The sequence below is a fragment of the Mustela lutreola genome, chromosome 2, assembly GCF_030435805.1.
Source record: "Mustela lutreola isolate mMusLut2 chromosome 2, mMusLut2.pri, whole genome shotgun sequence".
In the NCBI taxonomy this organism is placed as follows: Eukaryota; Metazoa; Chordata; class Mammalia; order Carnivora; family Mustelidae; genus Mustela; species Mustela lutreola.
In genome coordinates this window covers 103,826,429-103,845,663 of record NC_081291.1, presented here as the reverse complement: position 1 = coordinate 103,845,663, position 19,235 = coordinate 103,826,429, and the positions used below count along the sequence as shown (strand labels likewise).

Genomic DNA, 19,235 nt, shown 5'->3' with positions numbered 1-19,235 from the left:
CTGTCCCAGCTGGAAGAGACTTCAGAAGTTATCTAGCCGACTCATCGTTTAATGATGGGGGGAAGCAAGGTCTCAGGGTCATGGATTTGCTCGTGGCCGCCCAAAAGCAAGTTACAGAGCCCAGACTGGAACCCTCATCTGTTTTAATCAGATTCTCTCCCTTTCCTTTTTTCTCCCAAGTGCATGGGAACTTGGGGAACCCAGGAGGTTGCCCTGGAGTCTCCATTCACTCGGTCCTTGCCTCTCTCCTCTCCCCAACGTCCAGCCTCTTCGTTCCTTGGGATTGCTGTTGCCGTGGCCTTGGCTCTGTCCTCAGCTGAGGAGCAAGTCAGGGAAAAGTTCTCCTGCGGAATATGTGCCAGGTCTTCCAGGAGGCCCATTCCCCTCCAGCTTTTCGCATCCTGACAGAAATCAGCCCTAGACCCAGGACAGAATGCCTTTCAAGGAGGGAGACCAGATAGCTGGGAGGAAAACGGGGTTGGAGGGGGGAGTCCTATCTGTCCCTGCTACAGCTGTGGCTGGATGGCTTCTGCCTCCCCTGCCTTAACGCTTGTCTCCTGAACTAAAAGAGGAAATGTCAAAAAGTCAGTTCCAAATTCCAGCTGAAATATTTTAAAGATTGAGACTTGCCAGGAAATTAGTTCTTTAATTTTACATGTAAAACCCATTCCAGAGGAGGGTGATTCAGAGTGGGACAGGGTCCAAGGCTTTGTAACAAAAGAGTGGGCTTCTCATTCAGGATTTGGGAGGCAGGAGTAGAAAGGGTTTTGTTACTTTGTAAAAGGCGCAGCCTCTGGGGTCTTGGCCCCATATATTCTCTTTGGTAGCACCTGGGCTGGGTATGGGGCCGCATCCTCAGCCCTGGGCCTTACTTGGTAACTGAATATGTTGATACAGATCCCAAAAATGGTCTCAAAAGGCTGTTTGGCTGGCTAGATTATCTGGTATGTAGGTCCCAGGTCAAAGGCCTTTCTGACCTGGGTAGACCTTGTTTGAACCCATGATTTGTCCAACAGAGATTTAAGTTTATGGCTGCAGAAATGGTGACCCTACCTTAGTGGGCCAGCCATGGTATCCCAAGTTCTTCATCTCTGTCTGCCTCTCAGACTTCCCCAGGTGCCAAAGGCTTAGGCCTGGAGATGGGTCAAACAGCAAGCCACCTGTGCTCCCTCCTTAAGGGCAGGTGGTGGACAGCAACAGAAGCTCTCTCCTCCTTCCCCATGGGGAGCTAGAGCTCACTCCAGCTCAGGGGATAGGCTGCCCCACCATTTAAAGCCTCTGGTAGGTTCGGCTGGGGTAAAGCTTGGCCTTCTGGTTGGCGTCTGCTCCTGATTTTTGCATCCGGCTGCGTCGTACCTGTGGCAGGAGGAAACTCAGCTGGGGCAACGTTGGAGAGCACAAGCGGGGAAAATGCGGCCGTTGGCCTCCTGGCCTTCTGCTTCTCACCAGTCGTGGGCCCCACACCCTGTGTTTGAAAGAAAAGCTGGGAATGAATGGCCTCCTACTGGCCAGTGGCCTGGCAGAAGTGGGGTGCCAGGGAGCTGGGCCTCACCCACAAATGACCTCCTGTGTTTATTCTACAAGTTGACCCAAAGCCCCGTGAGTCTTCTGTGCCAGGTGCTCAGGATGTCCTGAGGGCCTCTTAGCCTTCCCAGCGCCTGGAACCAAGGAGGCACCTGACTGCTGTTTGCTGAGCAAAGGAACAGCCAAGGGCCCCTTTCAACTGTCCAGACCTTGAGGCTCCCTGAACCTTGAATCGATGCCCCTGAGAGCCTGAGCTTTGACAAAGGTGGCCAGGAGGGGACCCCAATGGATGAGAGGAGGGTTGGAGGACAGCACAGATCAACCTCTCCTTGTTTCAAATGGGTCTCCCTGCTTGGGAATGAGTGGCAACCCCCCCACCCCAGATCTCCTGCAAGTCGTCTGCTGTGCTATGGTGTGGCAGTGGGTGATCTAGACCTCGCCCTCCACAGGGAGGGAGGCCAGGCAAGGTAGAGAGCCACATATATCAGCCAGGGCTGTGCGTCCCTGCAGGTGCAGTTGGCGAGCAGGTAAGGCCCCGTATCTGCACGCATCCATGTGTGCTGTTGATGGCCGCGTCCACACAGAGGCATGCGCATGTGCACGCACGCACGCACTCACATTACACACCCCACAGGAGACTGGTACTGATGAGCCCTGCAGGGCGGAGGGGGGAAGGTTACAGCTCCGGGATTCAGGGAGACCTGGTTGTCCATCCCTTTTCCTGCTGGTTGGCTTTGTGAACTGAGGCCAATGACTTAACCTTTAGAAGCCTTGGTTTCCTTATAAAACCAGTGCTGGCTTCCCAGAGATGTCATGAGATGCAATGAGACGGATTATGTAAGGCACCTGTTGCAGAACTTGGCTCGTCTGTGGTAGGATCTGAGGCACGTGCTGGGCCCCGCAGTGCCAGTAAGATGGTTACACAGTGGGGAATGAGTAGGAGAGCCTGCGATGCCCAGCACAGCCTCAGAGAAACTCCCGAGTCTCCTTCCTGAACCTTTCAAATGGACAGAATGGTGCTCCATACCTCACTGGTGCATTGTAGGCACAAAAACGAAAGGTGGAGGGCCCTATCTCTAATGGGAGGTTCTCACCATGAAGAGTCGCCTCTGGCTCTCAGTCCTACCCACCCCACCCCCGACTTTCCCCCTGCCTGGACAACCTTGGCTGGTCAGAGCTCAGAACCGCCAGCAGATGGCAGCCATGCAGGGTGGGAGGGCTCTAAGTCCCGGCAGCGCAAGCAGGCCGTAGTACTCCCTGAGCAGGGGCAGAGGAGCTTCAGTGAGCCACACACCACAGGGACACTAACTTTTAACAGTGGGTTGAAGACTCCAGAGCCCTCCCCATCTGAAGGAAGGAGAGAAAGGGTCACTCCTGCAGGAAGACACCTGTTTGGTTTTTAGCTGATGGGGAGGGATGGAAGAGTGTTTTCACTTCTTGAGCAGGGGAAGGACCAGTTGGCGGGGGAGACCCTGTGCAGAGAGGACAGAACCACCTCTGTACAGAGGGAGCGTGGAGTCAGACTCAGGTCACCACACGGAGCTGCAGGGACTAGACCAGCAGCCCCATCACACCCTGGCAGGTGTAGACTTCAGTGTTGAGTGATTGTATTTAAATTGAGTGATTGGATTATTTTTGTAATATACTTAGAGAAAAGTATTCCTACTTCTGCATGTCCGTCTAAGCTGTTGTCCAGAAGGCTTTTTTTCCCCTTTTTATACAAAAGCTGGGGTGGGGAGGAAGGTGACCAAAGCGGGACAGAGCCTGCCCTAGATCGAGGTCTTGTGTGGGTATTTGGGGTCACAGCTAAGCCCATGGCCCCCTCTTTCCTGGAGTAAACCGGCCAGCCTCTGGCTGAGTTCCTGCCTGCCCCACCCTCCTCGAAGCCCTGGGCTGAGTAAGGCCCTTGGCCCCAGAGCCTCTTGATATGTATCCATCTCTCAAATCCTTCAGGAACCGGGTTGGCGAATGCAGTTGCCAGGTGTCACTGATGTTACAGAGCAACCCCACCAGAGCCCCCCTGCGGTGAGTGCCCCCAGGAGGTGCCCGGCCAGGCCCCCAGGCCATCTACCCCCTCCACTTCCCTCTTGGGCCCTGCAGGCCCAGCCCAGCAGCCCCAGATTATTTGTATCCTCCAGCAGAGGCTGCTGAGCCAAGAGGGAGAGATTGGAAAGGGAATGAGGGAGGGAGAGCAGGGGAGGAGAGGGGGGTGAATTATTATTTTATTTTATTTTTTTTGCACACACCCTTATAAGGCTACTGAAGTCATTACCGATGTAACAAACCAAGTAAGCAAGCAAGAGCCTCTCACCAATGTTCCCTTCTATAAACACAGCCTGGTCAGCCCCAACCTCCCCTTCCCCCTCCCCTCTACCCTCCCTCCCTCAGGGATTTGCTCTCCCCTGACGTTCTTTCTTACCCGGCCACTTTTCCTCTTGCTACTTTCCTTTTTCCCTTCACTGGTTGCAGGGGGAGGGAGCCTGCCAGCTGTGAGGGCCTCTGCAGCCAGGGAGCCGGTGCTGATGGTGGTGGCCGTGACTGCTATGGGACCCTGAGGCCCGGCTGGCCTGCGAGAGGGCAGGGTTGGCCGGAGGAGGAAGACGGCGAGGACGTTCGGGGGGTGCTAAAGAGGCGCGTGGAGACTCGGCAGCACACGGAGGAGGCCATCCGCCAGCAGGAGGTGGAACAGCTGGACTTCCGTGACCTCCTGGGGAAGAAGGTGAGTACCAAGACCGTGTCAGAAGAAGACCTCAAGGAGATCCCAGCTGAGCAGATGGATTTCCGCGCCAACCTGCAGCGGCAGGTGAAGCCGAAGACGGTGTCAGAGGAAGAGAGAAAGGTGCACAGCCCTCAGCAGGTCGACTTCCGCTCGGTCCTAGCCAAAAAGGGGACTCCTAAGACCCCGGTGCCTGAGAAGGCGCCGCTTCCCAAACCTGCCACCCCAGATTTCCGCTCGGTGTTAGGCAGCAAGAAGAAATTACCAGCAGAGAACGGTAGCAACAACACTGAGGCCTTGAATGCCAAGGCAGCAGAAAGTCCCAAGGCTGTGAGCAATGCCCAGTCTTTAGGGTCCCTGAAACCCTTGGGCAATGCCAAGCCTGCTGAAACCCTAAAACCTGTGGGCAATGCCAAACCTGCCGAGCCCACGAAACCCATGGGCAATGCCAAGCCTGCTGAGACCCCAAAACCCATGGGCAACGCCAAGCCTGCTGAGACCCCAAAACCCATGGGCAACGCCAAGCCTGCTGAGACTCCAAAACCCATGGGCAACGCCAAGCCTGCTGAGACCCCGAAACCCATAGGCAATGCCAAGCCTGCTGAGACCCCAAAACCCATGGGCAATGCCAAGCCTGCTGAGACCCCAAAACAAGCTGGGAAGGAAGAACTCAAGAAGGAGGTTAAGAATGATGTGAACTGTAGGAGGGGGCAAGCAGGAGCCACAGATAATGAAAACAGGTCAGAGAACCAAGGGACAGCCCCAACCTTCAAGGAGAAGCTACAAGATGTCCGTGTGACAGAAGGCGAGAAGCTGCTACTCCAGTGTCAGGTGTCCTCTGACCCCCCAGCCACCATCACCTGGACACTGAATGGAAAGATACTCAAGACCACCAAGTTCATCATCCTCTCCCAAGAAGGTAACAAGGGCGAGGGCTGGGGAGAAGTGGGCTCTGTACCAGGTCCACTGCAGGCTCCTGGAGCTTTGGGCTTGTGGACTGCTGCTCACAGCCCAGAGTCTGGGCTGGAATGCCAGCCTCTGTGCCCCCTTCCCTGACAGGAGAGGTGCCCTGCTCCGGGCCCTCGGGCACACACTCCATCACTGGGCAGTGAGAGGTGGGTGTCTGGTCCTATGGCACATGCCTGGGCCTTGGCATCTGTCCGGTGAGATGCTTCATGGCAGCCCCAGCTGTGGCTCCTCAGGGAAGCCCTAGGCCTGAGCTAGAGCTTCACGGCTCTGACATGGAAGGGGTTCTGTTTGCAGGCACAAGGGGACTGGAGGGCCAGAGCCCTCCCAGGGCTCAGAGCTGAGAGCTGCTTTCGCAGTGGGATTTTAAGTTTGGGGAGGGTGTACAGTGACAGGTTGGCACAGGATTGTGATTTGGGGTCAACAACAATTTAAGTCTTGATAACATTGTGGGTTTGAAAGGATCTGTGGGGGAAAGCCAAAACCCCAAACAGCCCCTACGGCACACTCTCCTGGGCGGACAGAGCCACTTGCTTCCTAATTTGGATGAGACTTTTGTTTGCTGGTATTTCACATTCTTGGGTTGTGGGGAGAAGGGGGGGCCACTAAATGCTGACATCTGGGGCCTTTGGGGGTCTGGAGTTGTCAGATGGGCCAGTTTATACCTAGAGAAGAGATGGGGGTAAGAGGGGCATTTTCCCTGGACCTTCAATTTGGTTTGAAATGTTTCAGCCAAGCATCCCAAGCCTGTATGGGAGCTCCCTTTCCGGCAGACTTCCCATACACCACTCTTGTGGCCAGTGCTGGAACAGAGCCTGACCTGAGCTAGGGGCTGATACTGGTGGCTCTGGACAAGGGCAGGGTACAAAGTTCCCCAGGAGGTGGCATTTTACCCTTAAGGGGTGGAGGGCGGCAGGCAAGAAGAGGCCCAAGTGGACAGGTCCTGTGCAATCAGGATCAGCGGAGCTGTCAGAAACTCCCCACACCATGCTGCTCCCCTTTCTGTCTGCTGACTGCACCCCCCACCGCCCCTCCTTCATCAGGCATCCTTCCTTCCTCCTGAAACCCAAAGGAAGCATTTAAAGAGAGCACGGTCCCTCTCAGCCCACGATGAAATTTCTGTCTTCATTCTGCAACTCAGACAGCAAATCAGGAAGAGCTGAGCATTTGAATCTAAGCGCTAGAAGATTCAGGGGAAATTGACCAGGAGAGAGAAGATGCTTTCTTTTCTGCTATTGTGCTTATAGGAGAACTTTTCTCGTGTGGCTATATCTCCAGATTGGTAGGGTCCTCCAGAAGGCATACCATGCTCCTCCCTGCCTCTGTTAGCTTAGCCTCCCTGTGGTCCACACACAGGTGGGCATGGGGGATTGCTACAGTGGGGTGAGCTGTCTGGGCCCTTGGATGGCACACCTTCCCTGTCACCCCTGTGGGCTCCTCCCAGTTGGAAAGCCTTTGGTAGAACCAGTCTGAGACTTTGACTGGGAGCGTCTCCCAGGTTACCCCGTGGTACTCTCCAGGTAGGATGAATGGTGGGCAGGTGCCCGTCCCTGGGACATATGCACAGTGGGAGGGAGAACTGTGCTTACACCCTCTTCAGGGAAACTGATGTTGGGACAGCTGAGGACAGTGCCCTGAGCCACGCAGCTGCCGTGAGACCTGTGTCTCAGGGCCTGTAGAAGCACTCGTAGCTGCTTATAAACCATTCCCTCAGCAGAGCAACGGGAGCAGACCTCAGCCCTGGTCTCAAACACACGCCTGAGCCATGGCCTTGAGTCTGTGGCATCTGCTGTCACTGAGCATTCAAGGGCTATTCCAGTATCACCTCCCACAGAAACCAGCTCAAAGGGGCAGTGTAGGTCCAAATCAGAGGAAGAAGACATGATTGAAAGAAGGCCAGCACAAGGAGAGGATATGGGAAGGACTAGGAGCAGAGAGACAGCCCCGAATTCAGTTCCTAAAACATACTCTAAATATTTGTAATTCTCCTTTGAAAACCAAGAATAGCTTGCATGAATTGAACACTGTGCGCCAGACTCTGTCTGAGGCTCTGACAGCCCGTTTCACAGAGAAGTACACTGTCTTGCCCAAGGCTGCTCAGTTAGGTGTCAGAGCTGGGGTCTGAACGTAGGCAGTTGAGTTCTGACGTCCAGACCACTAAGCTCTATTACCTCTTAGCCCCTTCTTGTCAGATGTCCGCACACCAGTGCGGCTGAGAGAGCTTTCAGGACCTGCTCACCGGCAGCGTTGTCCAGCCAGGGAAACTACTCACGTCTGTCAACTCCTCAACCCTGCCAGTAGTTGTGAAGAGGCTGGGAGACTGGTGGGGCCCTCTGGGCCTGCCTAGTTTCTGGTATTTTCACTGTAGTGGAGGACGCAGGCCTTGACAGGGACCGGTCCGCCTTGCCACAGTAGGGAGAGTACCTCGTCTGAAAATACCAGCCCTGTTTTCTGTCCGTCCCTTCTCCGGAGGCTCACCCTCCAAGTCTTCCAGAGCCTGGGTTAGACCCGGACCCCAGGGAGAAAGCCCATCTGGAAGCCTTATCCGTGACCTCTTCCGCAGGCCCCCTGCCAGAAGCCAGGCACGCGGAGAGGTGTGAGTAGATGTGCTCTCCACAGATCTGGAAAGAGGGGACACACACCCCCAGTGATAAACCTATTCCACGCAAGTGGCCGAAGGTGAGCTGGGAGGCGTAGGAGAAGAGGGAGCTGAGTGCTGGGGCCGCAGGAAAGGCTGGTGCTGAGTGAGCCAGGCTGGGGCTCCAGGAGACCTATGGGCTTCCCAGGCAGGAGCTCCAGCAGCAGCAGAGGTGGGCCTGCTCACAGCACGGGAGGGCTGGAGAGGAAGGCAGGGCCCACAGTCTCCTAGGTCGTGCTAAGGAACTCAATTCTGGAGGCACTAGGCAGCCACGTAAAAGCTTGGAATGAGGAGCAGTGCACATAAAGCTGGGGGCTTAGGGGTTTTGATTGTGCCCAAAGACAAGTAAAGAGCCTATTGAAGAGGTGGAGGAGTAAAGGGGACTGGACTAAGAAGGTAGCCATGGCACAGATAGGAAACAACCAGTTCAAGAAGCAAGGACAGAGTTAGGAGAACCTGTTGCCTAGCTTGGGAGCAGGGGGCGGATAAAGAAGAGGAAGGAGCGGAGGACCCGTGTGCCAGAGTCTGGATGACTGGGGTCATACTTCTAGGGGTATCCATGGCAGTCAGCTGGTGGTTTGAGGTGGTCTGGAGGGGAAGGTGGAAGGGATAGCTAAGGGGTCTCTCCGTCCTCACACTGCCCTCAGCACCCTCTCTACCAACCCCCACCCCTCAGCTGGGAATCCTTCTTGCTTCAGTGCACTGCCCTGTGCTGTCAGCTCGTCTAAGAACAAACCTGACTTCTTCCGCTCTCCTTGCCAGACTGTTGTCACTAGCCTTTGGCCATAAGAGACTCCTGCGCTCCCCTCCCCCACCCATGGGCATGTACAGCCACATACCTCCTGCTAGTGGATGCTGTTTACAGGTTCACGAGGCTTCTCGGAGTCCTGTAGCTTGGATAGGGCTCATAGCCTGCAGGTCCCCCAAAACATGGTCATGTCCACCCCATTTAGCATCAAGGAGAGCAGAAGAGGTGTGACAGGAGTCCACTGGAGTGGACTGCTAATTTGCGGGGGCGGGGAGGGGGGCACGTGGAGATACCCTTCCCCTCTCTGCATTCCCAGAGCTGCAGGGTAGATGGTGTCCACTTACAGTGGCTGGGACTGCATGGGGACTGCACCTGAGCTCCTCAGGCTTTGGCCTTGGCCTTGACTGAAGAGTGGGAGGGATGGCCAGTGAGCCAAGGGGAACTCTGTGCTGCTCCTGAGAAGCAGTTTCATCTTTATGCCCTATTTCCTGTCCCCAGGCCAGGCTTCTCTCCTGGCAAACATCGCTCCCACTCTAATGAGAATTCACTTTTGTTGCTGTTGTCAACAGATGATTCATTTTTAATCACCTTTGGTGTGGGATCTGGCAAAGACTTTTTAAAAATCTATGGAAGTTCATTCTGTAGAACACTAGGATTTATGCAACCCCTACTGTGTGCAGGGCAGTATTGTGTATGCATAATCCGTTTGAAGAACTCTGAGGTCGGAATTGTTTCCTTTCAGAAACTCTATGGTCAGGGCTCCTGGGGGGGCTCAGCTGGTTAAACCTTTGGCTCAGGTCATGATCTCAGGGTCCTGGGATTAGGCTCCCTGCTCACTGGGGAGTCTGCTTCTCCCTCTCCCTCTGTTCCTCTCCCTAGCTTGTCCTCGCGCGCTCGCTCTCTCTCTCAAAAGAAAAAAAAAAAATCCTATATGGTCTTTTTCAGTGGTAGGTTATATGTGACTAAATGTTCCTTTCTCTTGCATAGATCCTCCCAGATCACCTGCTATAAAAAATGTGCCCTGGTTGTTCTCAGAATGGCAGATTTTTTTTTTTTCTTTTTTCTTTCTTTCTTTTTATTTTTTTAACTGTGACTGCATTCCAGGCTCAGGAAGAGCATTCATAATAGACACAGTCACTGCCCTCTGAGAACTAGTGGGGGAGACAGACATGCATTTCAGCAATGGCCTTGGGACACATGTTTGGATAAAGGGAAACTCAGGGCACAGAAGAGGGCCGTCTGTGGCTGGGGATGCTTATGGGTGACAGGGACGGCACCATCCCTGAGGAGGTGACCTGGAGCTGAGTTGTGCTGTCCAGACCTCCTAGGGGACCAGGTTAGGGAGGCACCGCTCACTGAGGGCCTCCTCAGAGCATAGCCTTCAGGACTTTGAGCCACCTTCACCCCCCAGCCCCCTCCCACACACCCCTCTTCCCACACACTTGGAGCAAGATGGGAGATCTTCAGACCCTATGCCCCCAAGAGGCTCTCTCAGGGACAGTTCAAGCTGAGGCATTTATTGGATCTCTGATTCTGTGCTGCCTGCTCCCATCCCCCTCACCTCCCTCTCAAAATTCCCCGCCAGGCTGAGGCTTCTCTAAAAAGAAAAAGAAAAAAAAAAAACAACAACTCTGGGAAAGGGTTTTTTTCCTGGAGGTCAGGAATAAGCTGTCCCACAGGAAATACCAGATTTTTCAATCTGGGCTAGCCTGCCTGGGGGCCCCTCCCCCAACCCACGCATGTGGCCAGGGGTCCCGGCTTTGGGCAGAGGGAAGAGCTCCCTGCTCTGCTGCGTTCCTGGCTGAGGGGCTGAGAGCTGTGGTCTAAATGCCCGACTTCTGGCAGGCTCACCACTGTCTCAGCAGTTGGTGCCATTTGGGCTTATGGCTGAACCCGGGGCCAGGGCGGGTCTGTGGGGGGGTGGGCGTCGGTGCTGAAACTGAAGGTCCGGCAGGGATTCAAGCGGAATATTCACCAGGAGGGAAGTGTCTGCTCACAGAACCTTAGCCTCAGACTGAAGGGCGGTGACAAAAGGGGGTATGTTTCCTCTAAGCCTCAAATTCGGGGACCAGAGGTCATCTTAGCATCTTCCTGTCCTCCCAGATGAGTAGAAGCCTCTCTCTAGAGAGGACCGTTCCCTCCAACCCAGATTCCTGTGCTTCACAGTCTCACTCCCATGATGGATTTCCTAAAAATCCAGCCTGAGTCCTTTCTGGTTCAGCGTCGGCAAAGTCTGTCTCCTAAGGGCAGTGAGCAGAGATGGCGACTCGATGTCCCCCTGGGTGGGAGAACGTAGGGAGGCCTTTCCTGAGAAATGGGCTCTGTGTAAGTAGGAGGGAGGTGGTGGTTAGCACGACATTTCCCTGTTGAGGGTACTACCCAGGTGCCAAGAAGCAAAGGGAATTAGTATGCCTCTGCTGTCCCTTCTGGCCTTAGTGAGGTTCTCTGAGTATCCTTGTATCTGTTGGTCAAGTCTAGGGATCTGCCTAATGGGGGTGAGGGTACTTTTTGAGATCCGTGCCTTTTGGCCTCCCTTCTGGCCATGCTGCCCCGCAGACACACCTGGGATTCACACTGCTCAGCCCACCCAAGGCCTAGAGTTTGTGCCAAGCCACTGGCTGGGGGAGTAGGAGATGGAGGAAGTGAGGTGGCCGAAGCCAGTAGCTCCAGGCAGCAGGCTGCAGCAGTCCTGGCTCTGTCCTCCTCCTTGGGTGATGACTGCTGCCCTGACAACAGGGGCAGCTTTGGGCAGAGAGCCATGCTGTTGGCTTGTTTGTGTGTCTGAAGGCAGGAGCTAGGGTGCCACTGCCCTCTTGCCTGGCCCAGCGGTCCTGGCCCTCAGCTGGACTTTCCTGCACCCTGAGGGAAATCCCCCCAGGGGGTATCCCACAGAAGTAGCCAGAACCCTGCTTCCTGTGCCTGCCCAGCCTGACTCGTCCTTCCCCCAACCAGGACAGAAGACAAGTGTGCTGGGCGTGGGGAGACCCGTGAGGGAAGAAAGGCTTCACTACCACTCTCTGAGGCAACCAAAAGACGGTGTCCTGAAGGGAGGCCACCCTAGATTGCCCCTCTCTCAGACCAGTGCCCCTGGTTGGCCATGTTTCTCAGCTCACATACCATTCCTGAGAAGCCAGCCCCAGGACGCCAGGCTATAGATACCCTCTCCTCCCAGCAGACCGCCCCCACCCTAGGTCAGTGCCCCTGCTGGACAGGGACTCCTACCTTCCCTCACCCGCCTCTTTGTTCAGAACTCCCGTCTCTAAGATGCATTCCCAGAATAATGACTGTAACTGGGTGTCGCCTTTGCGCCTGCCACTCTGCCTGACACAGGTCCGTAAACGTGTGCCTGGGACCGCTCGTCTCTCTTGGTGGCATCGCAGTCTGAGGCTCGTGGTCTATCTGCTCCTTCCACTGTGTGGGAGGCTCTCCCAAGGCAGACACGATCCCACCGTCTTCTTCGGCACCTTTCCGTGATGTCTCCCTAAGAGAGCTCTCTGGGAGGCAGGAAGAAGGTCCCGGGAAGGAATATATTGGACCTGGGCTATCAGCAAAAAAGTACCCTACCTTTGGGAAGGAAAGAGGGTTTGTTCCCACAGGACCCCAGACTTCTGGACTTCCAGAGGTTGTCCATGTGAATAGCCCTCCCCTGCCACATTCCAGGTGCCATATCGGGCTTGTACCTGCTCCCATCAACCGTTCTCCCTCTTCCTTCCTAGGCTCACTGTGCTCTGTCTCCATCGAGAAGGCACTGCCCGAGGACAGAGGTTTATACAAGTGCATAGCCAAGAATGGCGCCGGCCAGGCTGAGTGCTCCTGCCAAGTCACCGTGGACGGTAGGTCATGCCCACCCCTCACTGCCACACACAGAGTCCCACTCCTCAGCTCTTCCCTTGACAGCCGTGCCTTGACAGAACTGCCTCCAAGACTGCAATCCCTCCCGTAGGCATTCGCTTTGTGGGGTCAAGCCATCATTTGCAAACAGTGAGACAGAAAGGAGAATGGGGAGCACCAGTTGAGGGCCCTGTGTGAACTTGCAGCCTGCCCTTGGCCGACAGGAGGGGCTACTCTCCTGTTTGTCCCCCCTACCCCGTCCCCAGTCCTGACCCCCACACGTAGAGCCTTGCTGAGCAAGGAAGCCAGGCACAGGGCAGGAGGAGAAAAAGACACACCCACAGGAAAATGACATAGTATTTCACAAGCGGCAACAAGCCAGTGTCCGTGCTGGCAGGTCAGCCCTACGGTGAGGACGGAGTGGCGGGAGGTCCATGTGGGGACACTTCCTCGAGGAGGTGAGTTGAGGCTGCGTCTCTGGGGTAGAGGGAGCAGGCCCACCTCTGTGAGGAGAAAAAGTCACCGTAATTCAGCAGAGGGAGAGGAGGAGACATGTGGGGGTCAAGGGCTCCCAGGTCTGAATGGAGTTTCTGAGTGAGGAAAGGCTGAGGCCAGACTATGTTCGTGACTCTTTCTCTACTGGGTCTGGAGTTAAGCAGTTGAGCTTTGGAAGCAGAACCAGCCTTGGGATGATAGAGGCTACAGCCCTCATTTTAAAAGGGAGACCAAGGCCGTGGAGAAGGAAAGCATCCTGCTCCAAGTTCCCTGGTCCAGCCGAGGCCAAGCCAGGGCCAGAACCCCATCTTGGGCCTTCTGATCCCTTCCTTATTATCTCGTTACTTGCCTGGAACTGTCGAAAAAGATAGTGTGGGGGAAATCCTTTCTTACCCTTGAAATGCCTGGTTAGTAACTATGAGTGACACGTGAAAAACGAGCGTCCAAATAAGGCAACTCAAAGGCTTTGTTGTTCTTCTGACTCCGGAATATAATCACTTGGGTTATGAAGTTCCATCCTGTTTCCCTGCTATTCCCCAAGATGCGGACCCTGAGTCCCCATTCTCAGCTTTAGAATCAAATTTTGTGGCCATGAAAATCAAGATTTGTGATCGATTAGGAATGGGAGAAAAGAAAAAGAAACTGTATTTTTTTTTTTTTTAAAGAGCCTTGAAAAGAGACATTTTAAAAAAAATACAGTGGTAAAACAGATTCAGTAGTTAGTAGCCAGCCACAAAGGTGAGATGGCAGAGGATTGTGTGGGTCTCCCTGGAGTTCTGTGCTGGGTTTGTCACCAGGGCTCTGAGTCTCCAGAGCAGATTTGGTAAACCCACGTATGGTCTGTTCAGAGTGGGGCTCAAAACCTATGTTTTGCGGCTTTTGGTAGGGGCTGCTGCTGTCCAGTACTCCCGTGTGTGCCCTGGCTGTCACCCTCCCAGGTCAGATTCCTGCTTCTTTTTTTTCTTTTTTTTTTTTTAAAGATTTTATTTATTTATTTGACAGACAGAGATCACAAGTAGGCAGAGAGGCAGGCAGAGAGAGGAGGAAGCAGGCTCCCCGCTGAGCAGAGAGCCCGATGCGGGGCTTGATTCCAGGACCCTGAGATCATGACCTGAGCTGAAGGCAGAGGCTTTAACCCACTGAGCCACCCAGGCGTCCCCGATTCCTGCTTCTTTTAAGACAGGTGCCACAGTTTAAAAAGTGTTTCTGGGAACGTGACCCCAAAAGCCTGTTTCTACCAGCCCGCACTTGGGACCCTTGCAGGATCCGACCAATCTAGAAGGAAGCCCAGGCTGCTCCTGAGGGTATCTGCTTTTGGAATCCTTGGACTCTTCGGGTCCTATTTACATGGCTGGCTAAAGGGAGGATAGTAATTCATTCTCCTTATCTGCGAAATGTCAGCACCTTTTTGAGAAACAGCAAACGTTTTATTTTTAAAAGCAAACTTTGTTTTCAAAATAAAATTCTCTTTTTCCCTATAGAATACATCTGGGGATTTTTTTTTTTTTTTTTTTTTTCTCTAAGGTTTGGGGAATTCATTCTGTAACTTATGGGACTTTTCTTGCCCCTAGGCTGGTCTCCTTCTACCAGATTCCCTTATACTCTCCCTAATCTTGATCACCTTTATTTATCTCTAGTTTGGCCTAGGGCTGCGGACTAGGGGCTGGGTCTTAAGAGAAGAGCCAGCAAAGGGATTGGAGGGAGACCAGCTGAGATAACAGGATGGACTCTCAGTTAATTGGTTTTTGTTTTTCAAGGAGAAAAAGGGCAGCCTCCTTCACACCCACTCTTTTCCCTGTTGTTGGACTAGGAGATGTATTAGTGCCTCACATGTAGGTGGTCTTCTTACCTTGTCCAGCTTTAGTTCTCCCTCACGAGCCACCTCTAGACAAAGGACTGTAGTTTCCCTGTTACCTTGCAGCACATTTTCCCCTCCTGGGCTCTCCTCAGCCAGGCTGAGGAGTCCTTCCATCCCCTGATCCTTCCAGCTCTCTCTGCTCCCCAAGGCCATTGTACCTCACTTAAAGATCCCGGCCAGGGGTGGGGGCGGTCCATGCACCCTTTGAAATGATATACAGAATTTTGTGCATTTGTAGATTAGAGCATTTTTCTGAAGAGAGAGCCCATAGTTTTAAATCAAATTCTCGAAAAAAGTCATACGTTAAAGTACATGGAAGAACTCTTTACCCTAGGGAGTAACTGAATTTGCAAGTTCGTTCGTGCTGTGGGGTCTTCCTGTCTCTCTCAAACTCCAGCTTCCTGCTCAGCCTCTGGATAGGACTGCATCCCTCTCAAGGGGCAGTGGGGTCCCTCTCATCTAGAGGAGGGGGCTGTAGCTCATGCTGATGTCACACCGGCCCTGCCCCCTGATGGTCACGAGCTATCACTCACATGGCACCAAACACCATTAAGACTATCCACCTGCGGCCAATGCAATGATACATTCCAGGGCCTCATAAAGAGGACTTTGGTTATATTAGCCGAAGTATTAGCCGTACTCCTGTTTTTCCCACTGATAGTACAGACAGAGGGCGGTAGCTTTTATAATTCATCATGTCTGGCTTTCTTTTTTTTTTTTTTAAGATTTTATTTATTTTATTTGACAGATAGAGATCCCAAGTAGGCAGAGAGGCAGGCAGAGAGAGAGGAGGAAGCAGGCTCCCTGCCAAGCAGAGAGCCTGATGCGGGGCTGGATCCCAGGACTCTGGGATCATGACCCAAGCCGAAGGCAGAGGCTTTAACCCACTGAGCCACCCAGGTGCCCCCATGTCCGGCTTTCTTAATCGTGCTGTGGGGGTCTTTTACCCAAGGGAAAGGGTGTTCTTTTGCACTATCTGAATTCTGGTCCCACCCGTGCTCCTTCCAAGTGTAGCAGGAGGCAAGTGTCAACATACACCCAAAACCACCTGAGCCCGGAGTGGGGAAGGACTTGCCAGAAAACTCCCCCAAGAGCTGACCTTCCAGGTGTGCTGTGGCCAGAGACCCTCGTGCGTTTGGAGTTTATACAACAGTTGGGCAGGGTATCCCTAGGTGGGAAAACTGAGGCTCGGTGAGGGTTGGCAACTTTCCCAGGTCGCACTGACTTTCACAGGGCGGGAGGTGGGGGGACGACTCTGGGTGTCTCTGATCCCAAAGCCTGTGTGCTTGGAGCCATTGTATGCAGCGAGTTAGAACACAAGTTACCTCAGCAGGACTCACACCGGGGTGTGTCTGGGTCTGGAGCCTACCCTTTCCACCGCCCAGCATGGCCTCGCTGTCTAGTAACATGTCAGTGTACGCGCTCTGAGACATGGGGTCTCCCTTAGTCACAGCCCTTCCCGCTGGGAAGTCCCTCCATCCTTCCTTGCAGCCTGCCCTTGGCCAACAGGAAGGCTGCTTGCCTGGTTGTCTCTCTGTCCCCAGTCCTGTCCCCACACACAGAACCTGGCCCATTCCCTCTCAGACCCAGGTGAGAGGTGGGGAAACAAAACTCTTCGTAGGCCAAAATCCCAGGACAGGGCAGCTTAGGTTGCCCTTCCTTAACCACCCTGGCTGAGGGCATCTGGCCTCGACTACTGTTGAGACTGAGGGCTTTGTGACCAGGGAGGGCTGTGCATATGTGTGGGAGGAGGTGACGTTCCAGTGGGCCATCATTCATCTCAGTGCCAGGCACTGCTTTAGGGGCTAGGTTAAAAGCAGAGAACAAAAAGGAGATTCCCATTTTCTAGGACTTTACATTCAGTAAGGGGGAGACAGTAATACAGATGAACAGGTCTATCAGCTAATCTCAGGCAGTAGCAGGTGCTACGAAGGAAGCTAAGGTGGGGTCGGGAATGCTCCTGTTGGAGAGAGTGGTTGGGAGGCCTCTCTGAAGAAGTGACAGTGGAACAGAGGTCTGAAGAAGCCAGAAGGAGTCTGGAAGGAAGAGGGAAGGGTAAGAGAGAAGCTCTGAGTGGAGACTCTGCCTGGCGCGTTCCCAGAAGCAGGAAGGGCTGTGGGGGGCTGAGCCGTGAGCAGCAGCTGAGAGGTGGGAAGTGAGGTGAGGGGGAGCAGCAGTGAGATCTGCCGGGCCGTGGGCTGTGACAGGAGACCGGACGTTATTCTAAGTGTGGTGGGCCAGCTCTGGACATTGTGACCAGAGGTGACCACGGTGACCGGACCCAGGATGGGTAAGAGGGAGAGCAGGGAGACCAGCTGGGTGGTTGCTGGGATGGCCCAGCAGGAGTTGATGTCGGCTTAGACTCCATGCAGGAGGCGGGAAGTGATCAGATTCAGAATCTCTTCTCAAGGTAAGAGCTGATAGGATTTGCTCATGAATTGGAAGTGGAGAAAGAAAAGGGAAGTGAGAGGCGACTTGGTTTTCATGCGGGAGCACGGATAACACTGGTACTACTCTCTGGATGGGCACATAAGGGGTGAGGCAATGAAGAATTTTGCCCCTGTGAAGATTAAGATGTCCCTCAGAGGTCCAGGTGGGCATGTCACATAGGCAGGCATTTAGATGAACCTGGAGTTGGGTAAGGAGGTCGGGGTGGGAGGCAGGAGATGGGGAGCCGTCCACACAAGAGGCCACTGAGTGTCCTGGGATTGCACAAGGTCCCTAGGGTGGATGTGGATGGAGGGGGCAGGAAGAGAAGGAGGGCAGGACAGAGGTCCGCCGAGGAGACGGAGAAGGAATAGGCATGGTGGGATAGGAAGAGATCCCGGAGGAAGCGGTGTCCCCGAAGCCAAACGGTGGCCACTTCCATAAGAAAGGAATGATGGGATCAGTGCATCAGATGTGGCTGCCAAGGAGAGTAAGGTGAGCCCGAGCACTGGCCATTGGGTTTGGCAACCCAGAGGTGATTCGTAACTGTGACAAGGGGGCTTGTGGGGTGAGAGTAGAGAAGCCTGAATCGAGGCATGAGTGGCCTGCTGAAGTCCACACAGCTAATGACTAGCTGGCTGGGCATTTAAACAGGAACCCTGCAGCCTCACTACTGCACCACCTGCAGCCGTAACCGTCAGGCACCTCTGATCTTGACCGAGCAGATTTCGATGCACCCTTCTTTCACTGGCCTGAGTCCTTGCCATAGTAACAAGTTTGCTCTCACTTTCACATTTGTCCTTCCGGTGGTCACCGGCAGCTAACATGCATTAGACTGAACTAAATAAAATTGCTGTTCCAGTGGGCTAAAGACACTTGAGTATTGCCAAAGCCGTGGTTCAACCTGAAGTAAGCAGTTAAAGCACGTAGCATCGTGCCAGGCACAACTAAGTAACCTGGCCCATTCACTCAGGTGGGGTGTGATTCCTGCGTTCCTTGTGAAGGTCGGGCTCAGAAAAGGTCAGGGAGCTTGCCCAAGGGCTCAGAGGCCCCGAACAGCAGAGCCAGAGAAGGGCTTGTCTCCCGCCTGGAGCACCCTCTCTTCTGTTGATGCCAGCTTGCTGCCTGCCGTCGGGCAGAGGAGGAGGTCTGCCCCTCTGCCCTGCCCCCTTGTGGAGCTCCTGGAAGCTGGGACCCCCTTCTAGAAGCCCCCTTCCTTGGGCTTGTATCTCAGGGAACCGGCCTGTTGCGGAAGACAGAAGGAGGGCTGGGTCTGGAGTTAGCCCAGGAGTGGAAGGGGTGAGCCGTTGCCCATATAAGGACACATTTTCCACTCCATGTCAAGGCCCCCCACCTCTCCATACTGCCATCTTCCTCCCCCATCCGTCTTTGGGGGCACAACCAGGCCAGCCATGGACTCCAGCCCTGGGGCCCCAATCTAGAAATGGACTCTGGTTTCATCACCAACTGATTAAAATAGAAAATACAAGCTGCTCTTAGACTTGTGTGACTATTATTTTTATCCCCTGGGCAGCCGTGCAATCATAAAGCTGGTTCTGATTAAGCGCACGGTCCCTCCAGCCTGCCCCTCGCTGCTGTTCTCACGGAGGGCTAGTGGCTTGTGGTGTTCGCACAGCCCCCGTGGGGCGGGAGGACTGCCAAGGGAAGAGGGGGCCAGGCCCAGCCCTGGTTGGGGGGTGCTCCAAGTCGAGGGGGTGTGCCTGGCTTGAAAGGGAAACTTGAGTCCCTTTCCTCATGGTCAGATGGAAAGATAGAGTGCACAGAACTTCTAAAAACAAAGCTTGGTGCACAGACAAGGTAGTGTACTCACACGTCAGTATCAGGCCAGCACTCAGAAGCTGAGGCCAGACGCAGAGGCCGGAAATGGGCAACATGCGGGTGGGGGCTGGTCAGCCAGGGCGTTTGGAAGGTGGAGAATTTTAAAGCAGACTAGGAGGGAGGTGAGGAAACGTGGTAAGCAGGAGGAATTAGTTAGTAGGTAAATGATCACTTTTCTCCTTTCCCGAGCACT

At 54.1% G+C, this 19,235-nt stretch overlaps 1 protein-coding gene across 5 annotated transcripts in view; it reads left to right on the top strand.

Moving 5' to 3' along the window:
- MYLK (myosin light chain kinase) overlaps positions 1-19,235 on the top strand; it is a 265,162-nt gene that overhangs the window by 178,890 nt on the left and 67,037 nt on the right. For 4 of the 5 annotated variants that reach the window (XM_059162872.1, XM_059162871.1, XM_059162870.1 and 1 more), the window contains 3 exons: positions 3,478-3,549; positions 3,994-5,159; positions 12,309-12,425. In XM_059162872.1, the coding sequence (XP_059018855.1) occupies positions 3,478-3,549; positions 3,994-5,159; positions 12,309-12,425 (1,355 nt within the window). Of the gene's footprint in view, positions 1-3,477; positions 3,550-3,993; positions 5,160-12,308; positions 12,426-12,779; positions 12,882-19,235 lie in introns of those variants that run through there. The other variant, XM_059162873.1, reaches the window with a different exon arrangement.